The 22536-nt window shown below is 34.0% G+C and overlaps 2 protein-coding genes across 6 annotated transcripts in view; both read right to left on the bottom strand.

The window, feature by feature from the left end:
* The window catches only part of LOC130821169 (DExH-box ATP-dependent RNA helicase DExH7, chloroplastic), a 39620-nt gene extending 25237 nt beyond the window's left edge, over nt 1-14383 (bottom strand). For all 5 annotated transcript variants that reach the window (XR_009045301.1, XR_009045300.1, XR_009045299.1 and 2 more), the window contains exons 1-12: nt 14016-14383; nt 10116-10215; nt 9790-9980; nt 9285-9338; nt 8527-8677; nt 8102-8445; nt 5781-5999; nt 4352-4463; nt 4094-4270; nt 3046-3125; nt 2267-2389; nt 2043-2129 (exon numbers count right to left, since the gene is read on the bottom strand). Coding sequence is in view for 1 of the 5 variants with exons in the window: in XM_057686838.1 (XP_057542821.1) it covers nt 2043-2129; nt 2267-2389; nt 3046-3125; nt 4094-4270; nt 4352-4463; nt 5781-5999; nt 8102-8445; nt 8527-8677; nt 9285-9338; nt 9790-9980; nt 10116-10215; nt 14016-14294 (1917 nt within the window). In the remaining 4 variants the exon portion in view is untranslated. The remainder of the gene's footprint in view (nt 1-2042; nt 2130-2266; nt 2390-3045; nt 3126-4093; nt 4271-4351; nt 4464-5780; nt 6000-8101; nt 8446-8526; nt 8678-9284; nt 9339-9789; nt 9981-10115; nt 10216-14015) is intronic.
* A 654-nt stretch (nt 14384-15037) lies between these two features.
* LOC130821168 (uncharacterized membrane protein At3g27390-like) lies at nt 15038-21646 on the bottom strand. Its single transcript, XM_057686837.1, has 10 exons — nt 21168-21646; nt 19256-19364; nt 18948-19140; nt 18644-18780; nt 17863-18151; nt 17262-17368; nt 17045-17183; nt 16349-16547; nt 16015-16258; nt 15038-15463 (listed from the first exon to the last, which is right to left on the bottom strand). The coding sequence occupies exons 1-10, from the start codon at nt 21259-21261 to the stop codon at nt 15193-15195; spliced, it is 1782 nt and encodes a 593-aa protein (XP_057542820.1). The 5' UTR covers nt 21262-21646; the 3' UTR covers nt 15038-15192.
* Between the last annotated feature and the right edge of the window lie 890 nt (nt 21647-22536).

Below are 22536 nucleotides of genomic sequence, written 5' to 3'. Positions count from 1 at the left end.
TCCTCAACACTAACACAACACCCAAGCAAGGGTACTTCTGTAAACCTTTGTTTTGCATATGCCCTCAAAAACTTATTCAAATTTGAAAGATGCACCACCAAGAAGACAAGCGATAAAATAACATTTCATTTTGTAACCAATACCCAAGGGACAGCAAGGTAAGCAACCTGCCCCAAAGCCTAACTTCTGTTAGGCCACTGAAAATTTGCCGAAATGCACCTAAAATTGATACATGATAGAGGGACACAACAATATACTCAACTCATCATAATGATAAATAAATGTCCCCATGCAATGTGCAAGTTTTCAGATTTTTGAAACTAAAAAAACAATTGTTATTGAAACTAGCATGTATAGACATATATCTAAGTGGTAAAATGTGTGAGATGTTGAATTCAAAGTCAAGGTGCAAATCCTTTCGTTTTCATTTTGTTTCTCTCAATTAACACTTTATTTCAAATGCCAAAAAACAAAGGGCAACAACGCATCCCCTTAATCTTGTATAAACTATATAATCTTTCGTGCAAGGTATATTTTGATTGATATGTATTCTTTTCATTTTTGTTCGAAAATGGAAAAAATCACTTATTTTTCATTTCGAATTTTGTGGAGCAAGACCGTATAGGTGACACATAAAGTCTGAAACTCCGCCTATAAGCGATTACTACCTTTCAGTCCCAAGCTCGGATAATGGAGAACAGTGAGCGGCAAGTTAGTGACAACAAGCTAAGTAAAAGTCATGTCCCATGATTATGAATTTAATAAGGCGTCTATTAGACCAGTTATATGGATCAGAATGTGTTGAAAGGATCATAATAAGAAGATGCGAGTAGTGGAAATGAGAATGCTTAGTTGGATGAGTGGGCATACCTTGAGGAATAGAATAAAAACGAAGACATAACAAAGGGTTTTGGAGTCTTAAATATTAAAGAAAAAATGAAGGATAATTGTTTAATATGGTTTGGTCATGTGCAAACATGGGACATTAGTGAACCGACAAAGAAAATTGGAAATCGAGGGACTTAAAAAGAGGGCAATTGAAGACGACTTGTTGGGCAGGAAGGGGTATGAAGGATTTAAACTTACAGGTTAAGATGGTAAAAAATCGAAATGAATGGAAAAGGAGAATTTATGTGGACGACCACTGAAAATGATATATTTGTTCATGTAGTCAACATCAATCTTTTGAGGTTAAGGTTTTGGAATTATTGTTGTTAAGTCGTTTGGTTTGATGGGTCTAGAGTCCTAATTATGTCTTGGCTTAATTATTAACTTATACGTCCACCATTAACTTAGTCTAAAATAGGTTTATGGGTTGGATATAGGTCTAACATGGGTTCAATCCAAATCGATCTGAAATTGGTCATGGGTGGGTTCTGGTTTGGGTCAAGTCTATGTCGCATCTAGATTGGGTTTAGACTCTAGATCCATTAAATCCAAACCCAAACCCATGCAAATTTATTTTTTAGTGGAACCTTGAACTAGACCCATTAGACCTAAATAAATGAGACCTAGATCCTAAAATTAGAGTCGGGTCAAGAACGGGTCCAAAAGAGTCGTGAACTCATGGACATCCCAAGTGAGAACTTAAAAAGTTGGTTGATTCATCTTATGATTAATTTAAGGTACAAAAATAGAAAACTTGTGTTTCTTCTTTATTTTTATTGTGCTTTTATTTTATGTGAATTAAATTGAATATCAAACTACTTATAGTACAATTTTAAAGCAAAGCTTGAAATTCTTTTTATTTTCTCAATAATAGCTGTAGGTTAAAGTATTATTAATCACTAAAGAGTTGCACGGTTACCTAATGATGAATTTATAAAATAAATGTTTCCTAATTATAAATGTGTATCTATTCTCATTTTGTTTTTGGGGCCTTTTTTAAGACCTAGCACAAGGACTCAAAATATCATTGAAATGGCCATTGGACCTGAATCTTGATAGCACTAGAAGGATTCTAAAGTGCATTTGAGAAATCATTACTTACAACGTCTTTATGCTAAAACACAGGACAAATACTTTAGCGGATGGATACTCACTGCAATTCGTCGAGGTTGTGTACACACTATGTTGCAATGTCCTCCACGGCCAGCCATAATAATGTCATCCAATATATATTGTGGGACCTACAAATTATGAATTAGATAAAATAAAACAGTGTTCAAGGCTACTACATTCTTACGACAAGACAAGCTAATAAGAGATGAAAATACAGATCAGTAAAATTATCAAACAAGATGTCAGTCGAATCAGTTTCAGTTACCTGAGTAGTCTTCCCAGAACCTGTTTCCCCACAAACAACAATGACATTGTTCTGTTTCAATGACTGCAATATTTCATCCTTTGTTTTAGCAATTGGAAGCATTGATCTGGCTTCCAACATGCTCTGCGTGCAAAATTCAAAGAGCCTTATTAAGGTAAAAAAACTGGATCTCGATTACTGTAATAGAGAGGAGAAAGAAGAGCTTTATACCAGCAAACAGAAAAGAATGGTGGTATAATACCTCAAAGATGCTCATGACAACAACAGAAAACACACGCATGTCACAAATTTGTAGATCTTGTAAAAGTGTACACTACTTTAGACTGACTAACCCTTCTAAATTTTAAGTAGGCTTTTTAAGTTCAGCATACTTGGCTAATGCTTATTCTCTCCTCCTTAATTTTGTTCAAATCACATCAAGCCAAAACAACATAATGATTCATCCATAAGCAGAAAGATTAAGGCGAAATCTGAATAATAGATATTATTTCAAAAACTTCTTTCCATTAATATATTCAATCACACATTCGATAAAAGCTAATCTAATGAAAATTATTAGAAAATTCCAATTGAAAGGAATAATATGTTCTCATGATAATATGTTGTCTGATGTATTAGCAATTTAGCATTATATAATTAGAAAAATATATATAAAACTTTAAATCACATCAAACCAGACCTCAAAAAATACAGAATTCAAACCACTTTTATCTCAACTGAAGACAACTTTTTTTAAACCAGAAGAGAAAGTATAAACAAATCAATTATAAGATGCAGACCTTGTATCTTGATGTTTTTCTTTTTTTTTCTAGTTCTTGTCTTAATAGTGAGCATTCCTTTTCTACCAAAGAGTTATTCCCTGCAAGATCCATACAGGGTAAACCAAAAATAAATCATAAACAACAATCTACTGAGCACCTTTAACTATAAGAGAATAAATAAAGAAATCACACTACAAGAAACTCTTCTGATGGAACATAATTCATTCATTAAGTTTGCAGCACATAGAATAAGATATTCACATAGTTGAATGTATCTATAACTCCTCGGTCACTTTCGATTTCCCGTTGTCTTAAAACTAATATTGACACCTTTTGTTATTTTTACATTAATGGGACCATGTTAATGGAACTCAAGTCAAGAGGCTCATTACTCAAAAGGATTGGCTTTGGCAGCGATTTGTTCTTCAAAACACCTTGAAAAAAAACATCTTTTACTTACCGCTTACGTAAATTTCTATTGGTGTATTACAAAGTTTCTCTTTTTACATTTAGCAAACTAAATTTTAACCGATAATATCCTCAGTGATCAAATATGTAAAAACGTTACAAAGTTGATATGTTGAAACATATATTAAGATGAATCTAACAAAATGAAATTTAACTACGTATTTTCTGATGGATTCACTTTAAACTATAAATCACCAATGATATTAAAAGTAGAAGAGTAGAAACACAATATTGCAACTAAGAAAAACGATGAAGTATTTGATTTGCACTATATTGAGCATGTAGCTATTCATGAGGGATACATGGTGGTGCCCCTAGCCAAATCCTTAAATTGTAGGGAACTTCTGCACGCTCTAACTTTCAATTTCGATCATATTTCCCAAGATTTAAGGGGCTTAAGAAAGTTTATTTGAAACCAGTGTCACATGATTCGCTAATCTTCCAAGCGAATCACGAATCGAAAAAAGCGAATTATGGTCGGCTTTGGGCTACTCTTGCGCAAATTAGAGCGAATCGTGATTTAGCTAGCGAATTATGTCACACTGAAACCAGTGGGACTTCACTGAGAGATTAATGACAACTATTTCAGTTCACGTACCATGGAAACCAGCAGCAGAAAATTGCTCATCGAACAACTCAGAAGCCTCATTTTCATTCAAGCTATCACCAACATCACCTAAATTAATCTTTACCGAAGAATCAGCATTTAATAATGAATCCACAAAACCAGATCTTCGATCTTCCAGAGCGTTATCAATCATGTTAGACGATTCCCCTGTTAGCACAAATGTTTAAATAAAAATATGTTGGATTGAACTCTAATAAATGCATTTCAAAAACTGCAATATATATTTACCTTCTTGCCATTTACTAACAAGTGTAGCATATGGCTCTGTAATCAGAAACTGAACTGGTATATCAGGAAACAAGTGGCGAAGGGCGAAAGCAGCTACTCTATTTTGTGCTTCCTGGAACAATAGAACAATGAAAGATACACCACTCAACTCAAGGGACTTTAGTTTCCACTGACCAAAACTTATAATTATGCACATTATTTGATGACATGGAATAAGCATGATGCAATCTAAATCATTACAGACTATTTGAAATTGCTATCATTGGTAATTACTGTTTCCTGTAAATTTTTATAATTGTGATTTTGATAAGAAATCGGAAACAGTACATGATATCCCCCCATGGGCCCCTACATTTCATTAATTAGCAACAACAGAATGTAATGATCTTTAGCTGTTTCTGGATTTAGTAACAGCTCTCTTTTAATGCAACAACATTTTCATTTTTTGCCGCCACTGCCTTTCTAATTTTGTCCCTCTCTCCAATGCAATCTTACTCTCTTACTATCTCACACTACCACACACACTGTAACCACAACTACCTTTGATTATTACCACCATCTTCCTCTTCCATCTGCTGTTAAAAACAAATAGTAAAAAAGGGGCTAAATAATTGGAGTTGTGAGACAATTAGTAACTGATGTAAAGAGAAGTGTCAAAGCTAAATCGATAATACCCGCGCTGTCAACGTGTAAAGAAACCGCGTTTTAGGCCGGGATAAGAAAAACCCCATTATTCCGGCCGATATTTGGCGGTACAACAACCGCATTGGTGCTATTACTGCATCACTGCGTCGTTACCGCAATCATGACATTTACTGCATCTTCACACTATGCTAACATGATGTTGTGGCCTCGTAGGACTGGTTATTAGGATCGAGATCCTTTTTGAGATTGATGGGGTGAATGGAATCGGATTCTAGGATCATAAGATCCTACTAATTGCAATCATATGTTGAATCTAATAATTTACAATTATAATTTTTCATTTACAACTTTGAAATCTATCTTTACATTAATGTTTCAAGTTGTGGAAAAGGAGATTTTCTCAAAACCACAGAAGAAAGAATCATATTTTAGAACGACACCATCACACGGAACCAACAACTTACCCCTAGACCCCAAGGTACTAACAGCAAGATTCTTGTTCAATAAAGTCTTATTACTTATGCTTTCTTAATTCGATAAAAACTCACACAAGAGCCAGCCAATTCACCTTTACAAGGCTCCCTCTTATGTTCTTTTTCTTTTTGGATAAGTAGAAAGAAAGATTGAACATCACACATCATCATCTCAAAGACAAAAGAAGGTAGTTATTTCATGATGACATTAAGGAACACATACATATATATAAAGCAACCTGTTTTTTATTGTGGACCAATTCAACAAAAACATTCAGTCATATACTTAGAAACATGGCAAGAGACACTACCTCCACAGATTCAAAAACTTCAACCGGCCCAGGGAGCTGCAAAGTCATCAAACCACCAGCTTTTCTGCTCTTACCCCTCCCTGTAGACTTACGCAACACGCTAACACTATAACTGAAACCACTTCCTTTCTTACCCACTTTGTCAAATTTTGGAAGGTCCCAGCCTGATCTTTGGCACAGTTGATGAAGGAGAGCTTTAGGAATCCTTGGTGAATCGCCCTGTAAAATGTAAACAAGACAGTCATGTAAAAATATGCAGCTGTAGCCTGTAAAGAGACTTCCAGAAGATTCTGTATTATGATAAAGAAAATTCTTATTAATGAAGAAACTTCAATAATAAATTAAAGAATTTAGAGATCCCTGGATAGTTCAGCTATCGAACTACATTATTATGTTTCCTTCTCCTCTACATAGCTCATTTAGAGAACAACGTTGAAAGAGGCCATTGGCCATAGTTCATAACGAGGCTAAAAGTTTTGCATTATTGTTAAAAATTCGCCGTTTCTTTTCAACAACATTGACCATTGAATTGCATAACACATCCATAGTTTCTTGAGGTCTCTATTGCCACAAAAGCCACGGAAATTAGTAAATATGAAATCCCCAATTCTTTTTGGAGCAACCAACTCTTCTCCTCCAATCTTAAAATCCTAGTCCAAGCATGATCATTATTTTCTCCATCCTTCAAACACATAATGCATCTATGTGGATTCAAATACTTTTAGGTCTCGTAGACTGAATTCTCCATCGTATTGAGCATCCCCAAGAGTAACCAAACAAAGAAGGGTCTTTTGCTCTCCAAATCAATTTGGCTGATAAAAGGAAAGAAGATGTTGGAGAAGGAGAAACGAAGAATGAATAGAATGAGGCACAAGTAAACCTTTTGATGGTCAGGGAACCAAATCCAAGTGTTAGAATTTGAAGAAGTAAAAAAAGAAGTTCGGACACTGAATTAAGATCCCTTTCTAGCGGATGGTGTATAAAGAAAGAAAGATTCCATGACATTTGATTATTTCTCACGTTAAAAAAAGTCACAAATAGGAGCTCCATAGTTGGATGATGATTGATACAATTCAGGAAAAATGAATTTGAAAGGTTCTAAACTCATCCATATATCTTCCAAAATCGTTTCAAAATAAAATTACCCGACCTAAAACCAAATAAAAGGAGAATATTTAGGCCAACCCTGTGAGATAGAATATAACCAAGTAATGTTTAGTAAAAGGTGAATAAACCAAACGTGAATTCATTAAGTTATATCAATAGCGATTCACTATAGTTTTACATTACCCCTTTTTTCTCAGTAAAGAAACCTTGTTTATTATTATTAGACTAATCTTTTTCATTAAAATATGCCCATCTTACCACCATTAATGTATCCTCTTCTTTTCCAACAGAACCCCTTTTGTAGATATAGTAACCTATTCATCTTAAAGACATTACTGTCAACAAACACATTTGCGGTAACACTATTGTGCACCCGCTGCCATAGTACAAAATATCAGCCACATTATTGCATTGTCGTAAATGTTTTTGAGGTTACCACAACCAATATATAGGTCTTGATAAATGGAAAACCGTATGCATTGACAGGTTTTGCGATCGTTAATACAAGCATTATGGAACATATTTTTTACAATACCAATAAAAATGTACTTATTATAGATTTTTCTTGTCCGTTCATGAAAAAGTAGCAAGTTATAAAAATATTGATTGAACAATGAGTCATATAGTTTCCATAAATAGTTTTGATTCATAATTATGCATGACTTGGATAATGATGTATCTAGGACCTAGGTTGATATTCTAATAATACTCTATACAAAGTAGCTAAGGCATTTCTAAAGACATGTTACAGAATGTCTTTTCCAAGAAGAAAGGCAAGAGCTAGATAATTGAGTATGAATCCTTCCCCAAAAAAAGGAAAAAGAAAGACAACTTCTAGTTTCCAATAATATTTAAAAGCGATTACTACCCAAATACACAACCATGCAATGTCCAAGGCAACAACAAAACATTGAATGACAAGACCTGGCAACAAATAGATACTTCTGCTATCAAAGATCCACAGGGAGTGACCAATGGTTTTCATAGATGATTGACACAAGGTAACCCACTTGGTAAAATTAATTTGCATACGAATTTGTTGGATTATGCTATATGAACAATAAGCTCAAACCATCTATTAACTTACTTTATTTGATTCTTACAGAGTTATTGTTTTAGGTGATGATATCTCATTGGTCCCTAATAATAAGCATACATGATAATGAGAAAGATAGGGTGCAGAAAACAAATTCATGCAACACAAATTAAAGTACCTTCTTCCAAATGCCCTCTAATTTTTCCAAATCCTTGCTAGTTGGAAAAGCTCTTGTCCTTGCTTTACTCTGAATCATCAAGACTTCAGGGGGTAAGGCTACATTACTTGAATCATCTTCCATAAAAAAATTACCAAGCTCCGTGTCTTCAGATTCCTCTTCTACAGCTGCCACCTTATCAACAAGAATGTTTTTAACTGTGACCTCATCCTTGGAGCAATGCTCCATGTCCACTTTACAAATTGATGAATCATCCATGGCATCCGTACTATAGTTTTGTTTGTCGTCCACAGAGCAAGGTGCCTTCATATTGCTAATATCAGACATGAGTCTATCAGATTCCCCTGCTTCAAAAATATTATATGTCTTAGATAAATATGCATGTTTAAGAACTTTGAAAGAATATCAAAGCACTTGAGTTCAACCTAAGGAAGATATCTCCTGCTTGAGCATGCGGATTCTATTACTAGCTGCTTCCTGGCCTTTCTTGTCCCCTTTCTCCTTAGCAGCAACAGCTTCCAAACGTGCAGATTGGTAATCTTCAAAAATCAAATCATACGGCCTTGGTTCAGCAACCTAAAAAGGGAATTTTTATTCATTAAAATAGTAACTATTTCCACTTTTTATAGAAGGTAACCTTTTGTTAGAGATCATAAAGAAAAAGAGATCATGTTGTGCAAGTAAGACCACTTTTTCAGGAAAGAAATACTCCAGCCAAGGAAACACTTCACAAGGCATATAAAGCCACACACCCTCAATAAAACCCTAATTTTTAACCTCTGTTTAAGTTCATACTTCATACAGACCTTAATCAGTAATGATGCAAAATTTTTTTCAAAAAAAGCAACAGCTATATGTAAAACATAGAGAAATATCAACTAGACAACTCTACATACGCCAAGGGATTGCAAACATTCTATATAAATATTTATGACCATGAGCTGCTTTGATCCACTCAAGAGTCAAGACTATTCCTTCACCTCATCAGCCCTTCTCACATAGAAACTTACACATCAAAGGGATCTTTCAGTGACTAGTGCTAATCTTAAACTAGAGTATCCTCTTTCAACTCATCAAGGAATACTCAACTTCTTTCAACTTAAAATAGAAACAATGATAGATACAAGATATCGAAGTCTGAACTGTCAGGATATGAGTTCCATGGACAAAAGAACACAAATACCTTCTTGTTAGCTCCTTCATCTGAGAACATATCTTCCCAAGTTTCAGATTCCATCTGCAAAGGCAATAAAGTACAACACTAAACAATAGGATATCTGTAAATATTATTGTACTTAAAGATCTCATCTCTCAAGTCAGCTTGCCATGTGACGTCATGAAAGCAACATGGGATAGACACAATTACCTTACGTACATTAGAGCTTAACAAGGGAGCCTAACAACCATCAATGCTCAATTACTCAAAACACAGGATGAGATACTTGGGCTTCCACCACCAGTTCAGTAATACCTTTTGATGTTTTAAAAAAAGTGCTAAACTTCAAAGTAAAGCTATTTTGACTTTAACTAAATTCCCTTTTACCAACTGTACTTGATATCCTGTCTTTGTTACTTACGATTCTCATACTTTTTTATCAGTGCAGTAATTCTCTTCGTCTATTAATATACATCCCTAGCATCTAAATTCCATTATTTCAAAAGTGGTAGTAATTGTGCAAATATCCTACCTCATCCTCTCTCTCCATGTATTGACGAATCCAATCAGCTTGGGAGGGCTCATGTAAAACAAAAGAATCATCATCATGGTGGCCTTTCGTTATGACAGAAAATCGGCAAACTTCATCCTCAGATCTAAGTGATGTATCAGCTGGGTGAGTCCAATTTTCTTGGGCAGTAGATAGCACACTGATAGACCCTCCTGACAGAAGATACCAATAATTGATCTATGTCAATAAAAACACACCAAACTAAAATACCCAAAAATTTAACCGGCCACTAATCAAAAATTTTACTTTGTTAATATTTTCATATGAATATTGTTTAAGATTACCACCTGTATGAAGAGATGACGCATCTCGGAACTTGACTGGTAGCTCAGTTCGAGATAAATTTAAGCACAACCAGTCCAATGCAACTTCAAAAGTTGCAGCATCCTACACGAGGTCAAAATTAAATGAGTCGTATAAATTAGCAAATTAGAGGGAGCACTAATTAGTATTACACATGAAAGTAAACTGTTAGCACTCAGCATTCAGCAAAGTAAACAATTTCTTGTCTAGATTATCACAATGCATCTATATTATTCAATATCTTCCTCTGCATTACGTTCTCTCACCTCAAATCTACCATATAAGAAAAGGGTAAATGAGATTACATTCTTCTAATGGAAAAATCATAATAAAACTTCACACCATGCCCCAGTTTCCAGTGACACATGCAATGCCTGCAACCTTATCCATAAAAAGATAACAGCAATCACAGAAAAGGGATAACTCAAATGTGTACATGCGAATAAAATATTTAAAAACCACAGAAAATTCATTGTTATCTATAGCCTGTAGGTCGCTCAATTTGACATTTAGAAAACCAAGGTTGCTTCTTGTTGTAGCTCTTATATCTCAGTATAATATGCACTACTTACAATTTGTATTTTTACATTGGAAACAATAAAGAGAATGCAATGTAAATAAAATTAAGTCACCCGACTGCTCAATTTTACAAGGTTTCAATCAAAATGTTTCTAGAAGAAATTAGGTCAATAAAATGGGCACGTCATTGATCAATGAGCATTGTAACTTTACTGAAAAATAAATGTTAGATCAGCACAATGATTATCCAAAAAAGTTCCAGAAAGCTGCATCATGGTGCAAAATTACGGTTTAGATTGTTGTTTGGTAACGGTCGTGGTGTTGTGGGAACGGATGCATTTATTGCGGACTAGGTCACAGTTGTCGCAGCAATTTTGTTTAGATGTAAAAACAAATGCAGAAAGCAAATTTGCAACCTAATTAGGTTAGCCTTGCTGAAGGCACATAGTTTTTGTTATAAGAACGTTCAATATTATAAAAATTAATGGCATTTCAATTTCTATACTAGGTTTAAGTGTCTACTATCCAGTTATGATAATTCAAAAATTGCTTAAATTAGGTTTAGAATGAACTTAAAATTATTCATCTTCATATAATTCTACAGATGATATTAAATGACAAGAAATTAGCACTTTCAATGATTATGATTTATTATTGCATACTTGCTTAGCAGTATTTGCTAGATACAGGAAGCTATTGAGCTGAACTAAAAATGAAGAAACAATTACGCAAATGTGTGTAAATATGTGTATTGTTACTTTTCATTCAGATAGTTGGTTAGAGCTGATTTAAGCAATGGAGCATTAAGTTAGAGTTTGTTATCATAAATGTCCAGTTTTATAATCTCAAAAGTTCATAGAAAGGGAATTCTGTAAGTGTAACCAAGAAGCTAAATGTAGCAGGAATGAGGAAACCAATAATATTCTTCAATTTTTTTTATTACAAATATTTTCTACTCATAGTTGGGAGAAAAAAAAAGACATTACACAAAGTTCAATTCATGTGGAATGTATCTGCGTATTCTACATTTCTTTCAAAATGACATTCGTCCATAATTATATTATTTCAAAAGTGCAAACAACCAACCATCTATGAGCTATCGTTGACCAGCAAAAAATTCTTTTCCAAATACTTCAAATTAGAAAACCATCATAATTTACAAAGATCAAAAATTTTAGTAATTCTTCATACAGTGATGTCCATTTTTTAGTTGTTATTGCATTAGCGGGTGAGACTGAATGGGATAGATGTTACGTTGGTGTCTAGATTCCATATCGTCTCAGAAGTGTCAATTTAAGGAGTGCCTAATAAGGAGATGCTCAGAATTAAGTGTTATCAATGTACCTTAGGAAGGTTCCTAAGAGGAATGAAGATATTGACTAAATTTTATCTCACATGATTACGGTAGGTTAACTTGCAGCAAGTTGAGTGACGATAAAAATACCCGTGAGAATTGAACAACAACAACAATGTCAGAGCCTTAATCGCAAAAGATTGAGGTCAGCTACATGAACCAATATATCATTTCCAATGGTCGTCTACATGAATTCTTCTCCATTCATTTTAATTTTCTACCATAAGGATTGAAAGGTACATTTTATAGGTCATTGTTAGAACTACGCTACTACAATATATATGGATATATAATAAGAAGAATCGTCTTAAAAGACGGGTTTACTAGAGATACGTATATTAGAATTGAATGTGTTTGAACGCTCTCAGCCCTCAGATATAGAATTTGGATAAGAATGCGTGGCGGAAGGTTGGAATTCCAGTGCATAAAATGAAGGGAAATGGGCTACATAGTTTGACCTTGTGCGAGACATAATATATCTCCTCGAGGAAGTTGGAGTGCTAGAAAGGAAAGACATTAGAAGTGGTTGAATGAGGTCAAAGATATATGGAGTTTAAACTTATATGTAGATTATGAACTTTGAAAACACCAAAACTAAAAGAACGGAGAAGCATGTTTGTCACCTATCTGCATGAATAAAGACATTGGCATTGTTGCTGCTACTGACCATTTGTTCAAAGTTTAAAACATACATTGTGCTTGAACGCCTATCTGAAGAGTAGCTAAAGAGTATGATAGGTAAAGTACTTCTATGAGGTAACTCAATGGAGATGCAATAGAAAAAATAGTTCAAATCATTGCAGTGTAAACAAATGATTTTTGTCACATTTCAAATTTTGTCACCTTGGCGATTGTGTCAAGTCTCAATGGTTATGGCTTAAGTAAAGATCCACTAAGATTTATTTCACTCTTGTTAAAATATTAGCCGAATAAAGTAAGGCTATGTAGGGGTTGAGCACAAAAACATAAGTGAAGCAACTCTTACATAACATATAGTCTATAGAAGTATCCCACTACATACCCAATCCTAAGTAATGCAGTCCATCTTTCACAACATCTAGCCACTGCATACCCAGTCCTCCCGGGCTGCTTACACAGTAGCTACAAAGATTTGGAAAAAAATTAAAATAAGATAATTCAATGTGACATTATTAAGAGGAAAATTCAGTAAGAAGATGCTAGCACAATACATGAAGTCTAAACTACTTGGTTGAACTCTTAACACGGGTTCTGCAAGTATTGATTCTCACCTTCTCCACTCCTTTTAAATGTTTGTCATTCACAATAACTAAAAACCAAGGGCAAAACCAGCGGCGGAACTAGGCATGTCCAACGTGACTGATCGCACAGGCCTAAGTGAAGGGATACTTCCTCCATTTCTAAATATCTCGTTTGATTCTACATGCTATATGACGCTTGACGAATCATTGGTATTTCTAATGATGTATAATTAAAACTATAAAAAGTTACTATTAATAAAATCTACATTGAGATAAACCTCAGCTATGTTTGTGTGAGACGTTGGTACTGAAAAATTTAGTGTAATTTTGGAATGAAAATCTTTTTATATTTTTAATGGTCATGCTAGTTCTACTTAAATCGTCTCATTTTTTCACAAAATTCATTACAATTTATTATTATTTGGAGAGGTAATATTAGGTGGTAATGGAAAATTAGGAACAATTTTTTATATGATCACGAGTTTCATCAACATGGGAATATGGGAATGACATGTACATTTCGTGAAAATTTACATTACAAATGATTCTCATTGCCAGGGAGAGTATCAATTAACATTACATTTGCTTTAGTTTAATCTACTTCTTTAGGCCAAAAAATTTCATAAAAGGTAAAATAAGCAGCCTAAAAAATTTTAGTGTAATTTTCTGGTCCCGGATTAATACATTCAAATAAAATTTCCCAAAACATGTAAGAGCATAGTATAAGACAATGTAACAATTAAAGAAAATACATTTGATGATCAAAATTAGAAGAAAAAAAAAATGAAAACCTTAAGAGCAGAAAGAGCCTGCTCAATCTGATCATCAGTAAAGCCTTCGCAAGAGAGGTGTTCGTAAATGGATTTGAGCTTTTTGGCTTTCTGTGCTTTGGAGAGTGAATCTTCAGGTACGGGTCGGACAGTAGAAGTATTTGTAGTATTGTTGAGTAGCAAGCGACGCAATCTCTCCTCGTTCTCTACCGAAATTTGCAGCTTCGGACCTTTTGATGATGATGATGATTGAGGTTTTTTATTGCTTTTCTGCTGCTGTTGCTTCTTCTTCGGAGCCATTTTTATGGAATTTTGAAGGTTCCCTTCGTCTACTAACTACTGTTCTGCTCAAAGCCTCAAATAATCTAATGGGTTGTTTAAAGAGTTTGGGAATAGAAAATTATATATAAAAAATTTTAAAACGTCCAAGAGATAATTAAAGTCTTGGAAGAGGCTGGTAATTAATGGTGGGAGTTTTATTTTTATTTTTTTTTAAGTTTCTAACATAACAAATAAAAAATGATTTTTTTTATCCAAACAGCCTTATAATAAAATCTTATAAGTCCGCTGTGTTAAACACCCTAAGGATTAAAGAAACTAATCTTTAAGCAATTGGATTTTATCTTTAAAATAAGTAATTATATTATATTTTTTATTGGGGGAATAGATTAAAAATAGAGAGCAGAAATTAATCTTTTATATAGGTGTTGAAAATTAAAGTTATATTATAAGAGTTAAAGAAACTTTTTATTTTGAAACACTAAAAGTTGCAATATTTTGAAAATAATCAGATGCACTATTAAATACTACTTAAACTGCTATTTTATCGAATATGACATTTTTCTATAAAATGTACTCTTAGTATAAACATGCAATGTATTTTGCATAAAGTTTTCAATAAATCTTCTCAAACAGATCGACGATAAATGTTTGTAATCAAATTTGAAGAGATCGTGATCAAGTCAAATGGTTATTATTGAAGAGACCGATTTTGCATCAAGAACCCTAATTATTGTTGTAATGCTCTGTATTGGAAACAAATATTCCAACAAAAAGAATTTTGAAACTTCAACTAATTGATCAATTATCGTTCAGCAAATACAATTTTACATCATCAAAGCTCAAAATCTCAAATATCTGGAGTTGCAATTGCAATATACAACACTTATATACACGATGAACTTCCATAGTTTCCAAATCATTGTATTTCAATATCTTTATCAAAGGGATTACGCGAGTCACTATCAGAACTATTATCACTTTTATTTCGTTTGAAAGATTTTTCACTCAAGAATCGAACTATGCTACTTCTTGTCCTTGGAGCTGATCCAGATCCAAATCCAAATCCATTGTTAGAATACTCTTTGCCACTCTTCTTCCCAATATTTTCTAGTAAGAGTTTGGTGAGAGCTTCAAAACGGCGTCTAAATGTTGGATATCTCGAGATTGATTTTGTGATCCCACGAAGCCTTCAATATTTTCCAAGAAAAAAGTTAGATTCGCTAAAAAAGGTCATTCATAGGACTTCCAAAGTAGTCATTGCTGGAATGTAAAATAACCCGAAAGATCGAGAAGGATTCAACCTTGGAAAAATATTAAAATCACCTATGGTATTGGTTGTTTGGTTGTTTGGTTGTTTGGCAAATGACAGTTGGCTAGTTTGACCAACTGAACGTATTGGCTAATAACCCAACACTATTTAAGCGAAATATTATGAAGATGTTTGGTAAAAATTATTTGTTGATGATTGTAGAGAAAAAGTGGGTCACAACTCACAAAGCCAAAAGTCAATAAAAAATTGCCCCGGAGGTATCGCTTTGGGTTTTGGCTTACCGAACACTTTTTTTTGGACGTTTGACAGGCCAAAGTGTTGTATGCAAAAGGTGCTGATGAAAAAGTCATCTACAAAACGTACCCTAAACTTTTACGTGGATGGAAAAGCAAGCATCAACTAACCTAATCAACAAAGCGATTAACGATTCATTTTACTACCGAAATATAATGCAACAAAACATATTACCTTCGAGCCAATGCCTCGAGCTCTGCTCTTTTGTTTTCGTATTCAGGGATGTTTTCAGGGCAAAAACTTTGAAGTCTCTTGGGATCTCCACTCAGTAATACTAATTTACCAAGGTAATCTTCCAATGCAGGAGACAGGTTTTCTGCTTTGATCTGTTCCTTCAGGATCAAAAGTGGGTTCAAAAACCAGTCAAAGAACGTATCCTTTGGCCGATTTGTGCTAGTTATTTCAGTCGTGTTATCACCTGCACACCCAAGTAAAAGCAAATAAACGCCATGGCGCCCAAGATTCACACGCTTTCGAATACAAAGACATAAACAGAAGCACGACTTACTTAACAGGAGGCCGTTAGAATCAGCTTTTGCCGAGTATATAAGCATTTGTAAGATGGAGTAAGCAGGCAAACCAATGCTGATGACACCCTGGTTGTCTTTACCGGACTTAGCATCTTCTATGTCCTTTACGGATATTATCCCTTCGGAGAGAAGTACTTCACCATGGCGATGACATTCTTTAAACACGTCAGCTAGTAGCTGCACGGGTTGCAATTACAAAGACTAATTAAAAAAGAAAAAATTACCAGGAATAATACAACCTTTTGCTTATTTCCCTACAATAATACCAACTTTTGATTAACTAACCATGAATAATACCAACTTAGGAGAGTGTTTCCCTAAAATATCCATAACATGTTAAAAATCAAACTATAAGATATTATATGACAAAAAATATTGGTAAATTAGCTCATAAACTAAAGTTGATATTATCGTAGGAAAAAACCCCTAAATTGGTGTTATTCATGGTTAATCAAAAGTTGGTATTATTGTTGGGAAATTAACGATAGGTTGTATTGAAACTCATCATCATCATCATCATCATCATTGTACCCAGTGTATCCTGCTCATAGGAATTATGACCAGGGTCTGGGGAGGGAAGAAAGACGACAAGTCGGCAACCCTTACCCATAAAGGAGGACGTGGACAAATAGTCCCTCAGCTCGATACAAATGATTTTTAAGAATATGTTATACCTCAATTGGCTTTAGGTCGACCATCGGACGCTTTACGGATCTATTTTGAGAAGGAACCTTTTGGAAAGAATTAGGTCTTGAGAAAGAAGGAGCTCTGAAGGGAGTCTGTGATGACGGATCCTTCTTCCGGTAAGAAGGCCTATCAATGCAATATATTTTTAAAAACCCAAAAGCTAACTGTGCATAACTGACTAAAGATAATCATGAGAAAAATGACCTCGGAAAACAAGTTCCCTCCGGCATATCAAGGACGTCATTGCTGTACTCGTCATAAATGGCCAGTGCAGCAAGCACAAACCGAAGCCCCATCAGGAGGGAGAATTCCTACACTTAGAAAAAAATATATCTCAGAATATTTGAGAAAAACGTGATGGGATTAAATAATACAACCTTTTGTTAATTTCTCTACAATAATACCAACTTTTGATTAATCATGAATAACACCAACTTAGGGGGTTTTTTCCTAAATAATACCAACTTTAGTTTATTAACTAATTTATCAATTTTTTTTAATATAATCTCCTATAGTTTGATTTTTAACATGTTAGGGAAACACCCCCTAAGTTGGTATTATTCATGGTTAATCAAAAATTGGTATTATTGTAGGGAAATAAGCAAAAGATTGTATTATTCCTGGTAATTTTTCCATTAAAAAAAAAAAACAAACATGCAACAAATAGTTTTGTATGTCAAAGCTCAAATCCATCCTTAAAACAAAACAAATTCTGCATAATGTTCAAGGTTTCAGCCTTCAAGCATATACTATATTAGACCCTTAACAAACATATAAAAATTGTAAGAGTTTTCTAAAAGTGAACCTGATAAGCCACCACCCCTGCATAAGCACCTAGGACGACACTGGAAACCATGGAACCCAAAACTGCCCCAACAACAGCCAATGGCCAGAGGAGAATAGCAAGACCAGCAAAAGGGACACATATCGTCTCAAGAAAAGGACCTTCTCGTCCAATCATGTCATCTAGTAGACGCTTCCACCCCTTGAAGAGCATGTATGGGCTTTTGAACAACGCGAGAAGTGAGATAACAGGCACATCAATCAAAAGACCAAGAGCACCAGCCACAATAGCTCCAGGAAAATGAATTATTCTGCAAAGTAGTACCTTAACAATTCAAAAATCTTATGGAAAAGTTAACTATAATCAAGACAACGAACTTCACCTCTTAACAAAGCATCTCAAGAAAAGGGATTAAAAAGACGACTTGCAACTAAAGGTGTTCTTTTGGGTCATTGGGTAGATTTCGGAACAGATATTACGGGTCGGTTCAAAATCGGATCTTGTGTCCACATTGATTTATACATAATGGTAAATCCATTATTAAGTCGGGTCAAATCGGGTTCGGTTTTAAGGTCGGATGAATATCGGGTCATCGGACTAGTTTTGAACACCTCTACTTGCAACAAACAGATACCTGTTGTTGTATGCATGATGGTCCAGACAAGAAAAGGCTAAATTTCGTACCAAAATCTATATGTTACAATGAGGATAAAGCAACATAAACTGACATGGCTAGCCATCCAAAAGCTTAAAAATCACAAAGTGTTTGACAACAATAAAATCTTTGAAAGCCAACACAAACCTAATCTCGTAATATTTTGCATCTGGAGGACCACGAGCTCGCAGCTCATCCATAATAGAGAAATATGAATGAAAACAAACATCGTTGAAATCTCTGATAATAGTGAAGCAACCCATAACAGTACTCCAAGTTCCATCCTGCAAGATAAGTGAAAGCATTTTTGAACTTGCTAAATTAAAATACTAGAAGAATGCTACATGTTGCCATTAAATTTCTGAATTTGCATTTTCTTACATATTTTCAGAAGTGGGTTTAGGATTTCGAACAAGAGAAACACAAAAAAAAAAAAAAAGGCATTACGTACATAGACACTATGATAAAATTCATTTTCCTTTCCTTCTCCAACAGCGTCAAAAGTAGCAAATACTGGTGAAAGAAAGCCATATGTTGCTCCTCCTATTACACTTGCAACAATGCCAACTATAGGCCAGAGAATCAAAACAACGAAGATAAAAGGGCACAACACAAGCTTCAAAACAGGTCCTACTTGCTTTGCTCTGGCATTAAACAGAAAATGAAAGCAGGTAAATAGTACAAATGTGAAACAAAATGTCACTCAAAAAATAGACAAATATGAAAATTGAATTCTATGTTCAGATTTCAGAAAAGCACCTCAAAATGCAATAATATGTCCAAAACAGGTGTGCTGGCCAAAGTCCCAAGATAATTGCACTGTTCCCTACTGTCATCAATAAGCATACTAAAGGGCAAAATAAAGTTCCTGCAAAAACATTTTAATTTAGTACTCACAAAGCCAAATCGCATGTTACGTTCAAGAAAACGTGTCGGGCCATTTCATCTGATAAATGGCACATAGGTTATTATCTTCAAAGTCGATATATTATTTGTGAACACATCTAATGATAAGAATTGACTTGAATAATTAATTCTGTAAAATCAAACAGAGAAGTAATTACAGATTGAAATGGAAACGAATAGTGTATTTAGACTGGAAACATGTTTGTTAAGTCAAGATCATGTATAGCTCAGACTAGTAAAGGAAGGCAGAGCTGCTGATTCTCAAAAATATGGCCAAGATAATAGAACAATTTGTACCTATATCAACAATGATTGATGGACTACCTATATCAACAAGGTGCATTTTCTTTTCCAGAGAGTCCATTTGCTAAGAACTGCATAGTTAAGCGTGCTTGGTGGGGAGCAATCTTAGGATAGGGGACCTCCTAGGAAGTTTTCGGGGTTGCGCACGAGTGAGGTCAAAGTGCGTTGAAAAGACTTGTGTTGATCAGTGGGACCAGTCTACAGTTTCCATGGGTACTCACCGGTGGTCTGAGGGGTCAGAGTGTTACATCATATACAAAAAGAACAAGTAACGAAAAAGATCATGACTATCATCCAAACTATCTTATTACCCCTCTATCCAAATAACGTTCCCAGATTGACAATAGGCTCCATACTGATAAGGCCAAGTCTAGAGATAAAGGAGATGTAACTAAGGAACAGGTAAAGAAAAAGAACGGAAAAGTCCCTATTTGTACAAAATATTGTTAAAAAGATTGGAGAATAAGCACTCACCAAACAGGATACGCACATGAGATTTAAAAAAACAAAAAAATTGATGGTTGAGATAAAAAATTTCTGGAAGAACATCCCAAACCAAAGAAGAATCAGAATTTACTAACGCCAAGTACTACACAACAAACCATGATCTCACAACAAAATGCAGTAACATTCTTACAACTGAGCAACATCTACAACTGAGAAAAACCATCTTAACTATTTTTCCATAACTTGAGCAATATTATCTCAAGCAACATACCTACATTAGTGTTCCCGTAACTTTTGAACACACTTATGAAGATTGAACCACGGGCACTTCTGCACTAGCCCTTTCACCTCTCAAACCCCACATGTGCTACAAAGCAACATACATTGATCCGACATCATCCTCCAATCAATCAGGAACTAACATACTTTTCTTAAATCTTAACTTTCACAATCCTAAACTAAATAGTATATCTTCCACTACTAAATACTAGTACAATATAAAAGGTAACTTGACACCTCTAAAGCCTACCATAACAACAAATATAACTCTTTACTTCTTTACTTAGATACCAAAGAAGATGGAAGGAAAATGGAGGAAAATGAAGAGAAGTAAATTGGAGAAAGAACCCCTTTACATTTTATACTAAACAAATCTTTCCGACATTGAAAAGATTCAAAAGAAATATGCATCAATCAACCGACCCCTCCTCTCCCCTGCCCTTTCTATACTATCTTTTCCTTTCATTTCCTTTCCTAAGCGTTATCCAAACATTCTTTGCATGAATACAGCAATTAAGGGTAAAGAAAACAGCCAAATAATTCAAAAATCCACAAAAAATAACAAAACAACATTACAAATCAACAAAAATTAGGAAATTATTGAATGAGCATTAGTAGCAACAGATATAATACAACAGTAACCCCAAAAAAGTGTAAAAATGCAGAATTATTAACATGAAAACAACATGGAGTAGTACAAGAATTATGTAAAGAAAAGAAAATAAAGACAACAAACCTTTGATTGTGCCCAGAAGAAGAAGACCAATGAAAAATGGAAGAAAGCATAAAAAGTGCCATAAAGAAGCCCAAAACCCAGTTGGAGGCTCCATTTTTGCGCAGCTTCAACACAGATCTCTCAAGAAAACTAAAAACCCATCTCAAAATTATGCTTTATCAGCACCCAAAATGACTAAAAGATAAAAAAAAAATCCAACTTTAGACTTATAAGTTGTTCTTTACTTGTTGAGTGATGCGATATGAATGTGATGTTAACGGTTGGACAACTGCTCCTGACGGAATGAATTAACGATGGATATTGGATAGTGCAACAGTTTGCATTACAAAATTACAATTACCATTTTTAAAGCAAAGAATATAATTAATTTATTGGACCATTCCTTTTGTGTTTTTCATATTTTTATTTTTGAATGAATGATGATAAAGCTACACTTCCATAGTACCCTTAACAAATTGTAGTTGTAATAGTGAGTAGTGACTCACTCGCAAGTTGCAATGGGTGGTTTTCAAGACCAAATAAATAATAATTGTTTCCCTTTTAATAAATTTGTTTTATTTAAAAATACGAGAGAATATAAAATGTAATAATAATGAATTAGAGTCGTGGGTATTAGATTTTAATATATAAATTGAATAATTTTACTGGTACGAATTAAATATAAAAAGTGTAAATTTAATAGAGTAGAGTAATTTTTTATTAGAATATGAAAAGATATTTAGTAGTCCTACTACCAACATCAACATAATAAATTATAACCCTAATAAAGATAGATGAATTTGCTACTATGTAATTAGTGATGATATGTCATTTGGCCATGGTGATACTCAAAACTATGAGTATTTTAATAGAAAAGCTTTAATAACACTTTTAGACACAAAATAATATAAGGAAAATTTCATATGGTGATCTTAAGTTTTTGGCTTTTTCAATTGGTAGACATACATTTTCTATCTGTGTGATGACCCTAAGTTTCTAACTTTTTCATTTTGTAGACAAAAGGCTATGATTTTTGTTAAATTTACGTTATTATTACCAATGATAACAACTTTTTCATGAAAACAAACGTCGCGATCACCCTTATGGGACATGTTTTTCGATAATATGTTCAGAATTAGTACTAATTTATCAAAAAACTTGACATTTTGTCTATCAAATGAGACAGTTAAAAGCTTAAGGTCACCATACAGATTAAAAAAATTATTTATCTACCAATTAGAAAAGTCGAAAACTCGTAATTACCACGTAGAATTTCCCATAATAAAATTAAATAAACAAAGACGTTATAAATTAATCTAAATGGAACTTGTATGTGTGAGAAATCACATTAGATAGACAGAAACTAGTTTATTCAAAAAAGATTTATTGC

The sequence above is a fragment of the Amaranthus tricolor genome, chromosome 8 (genome assembly GCF_026212465.1).
Source record: "Amaranthus tricolor cultivar Red isolate AtriRed21 chromosome 8, ASM2621246v1, whole genome shotgun sequence".
Lineage (NCBI taxonomy): Eukaryota > Viridiplantae > Streptophyta > Magnoliopsida > Caryophyllales > Amaranthaceae > Amaranthus > Amaranthus tricolor.
The sequence above is the reverse complement of the archived record's forward strand: the minus strand, read 5'-3'. Positions and strand labels throughout refer to the sequence as shown.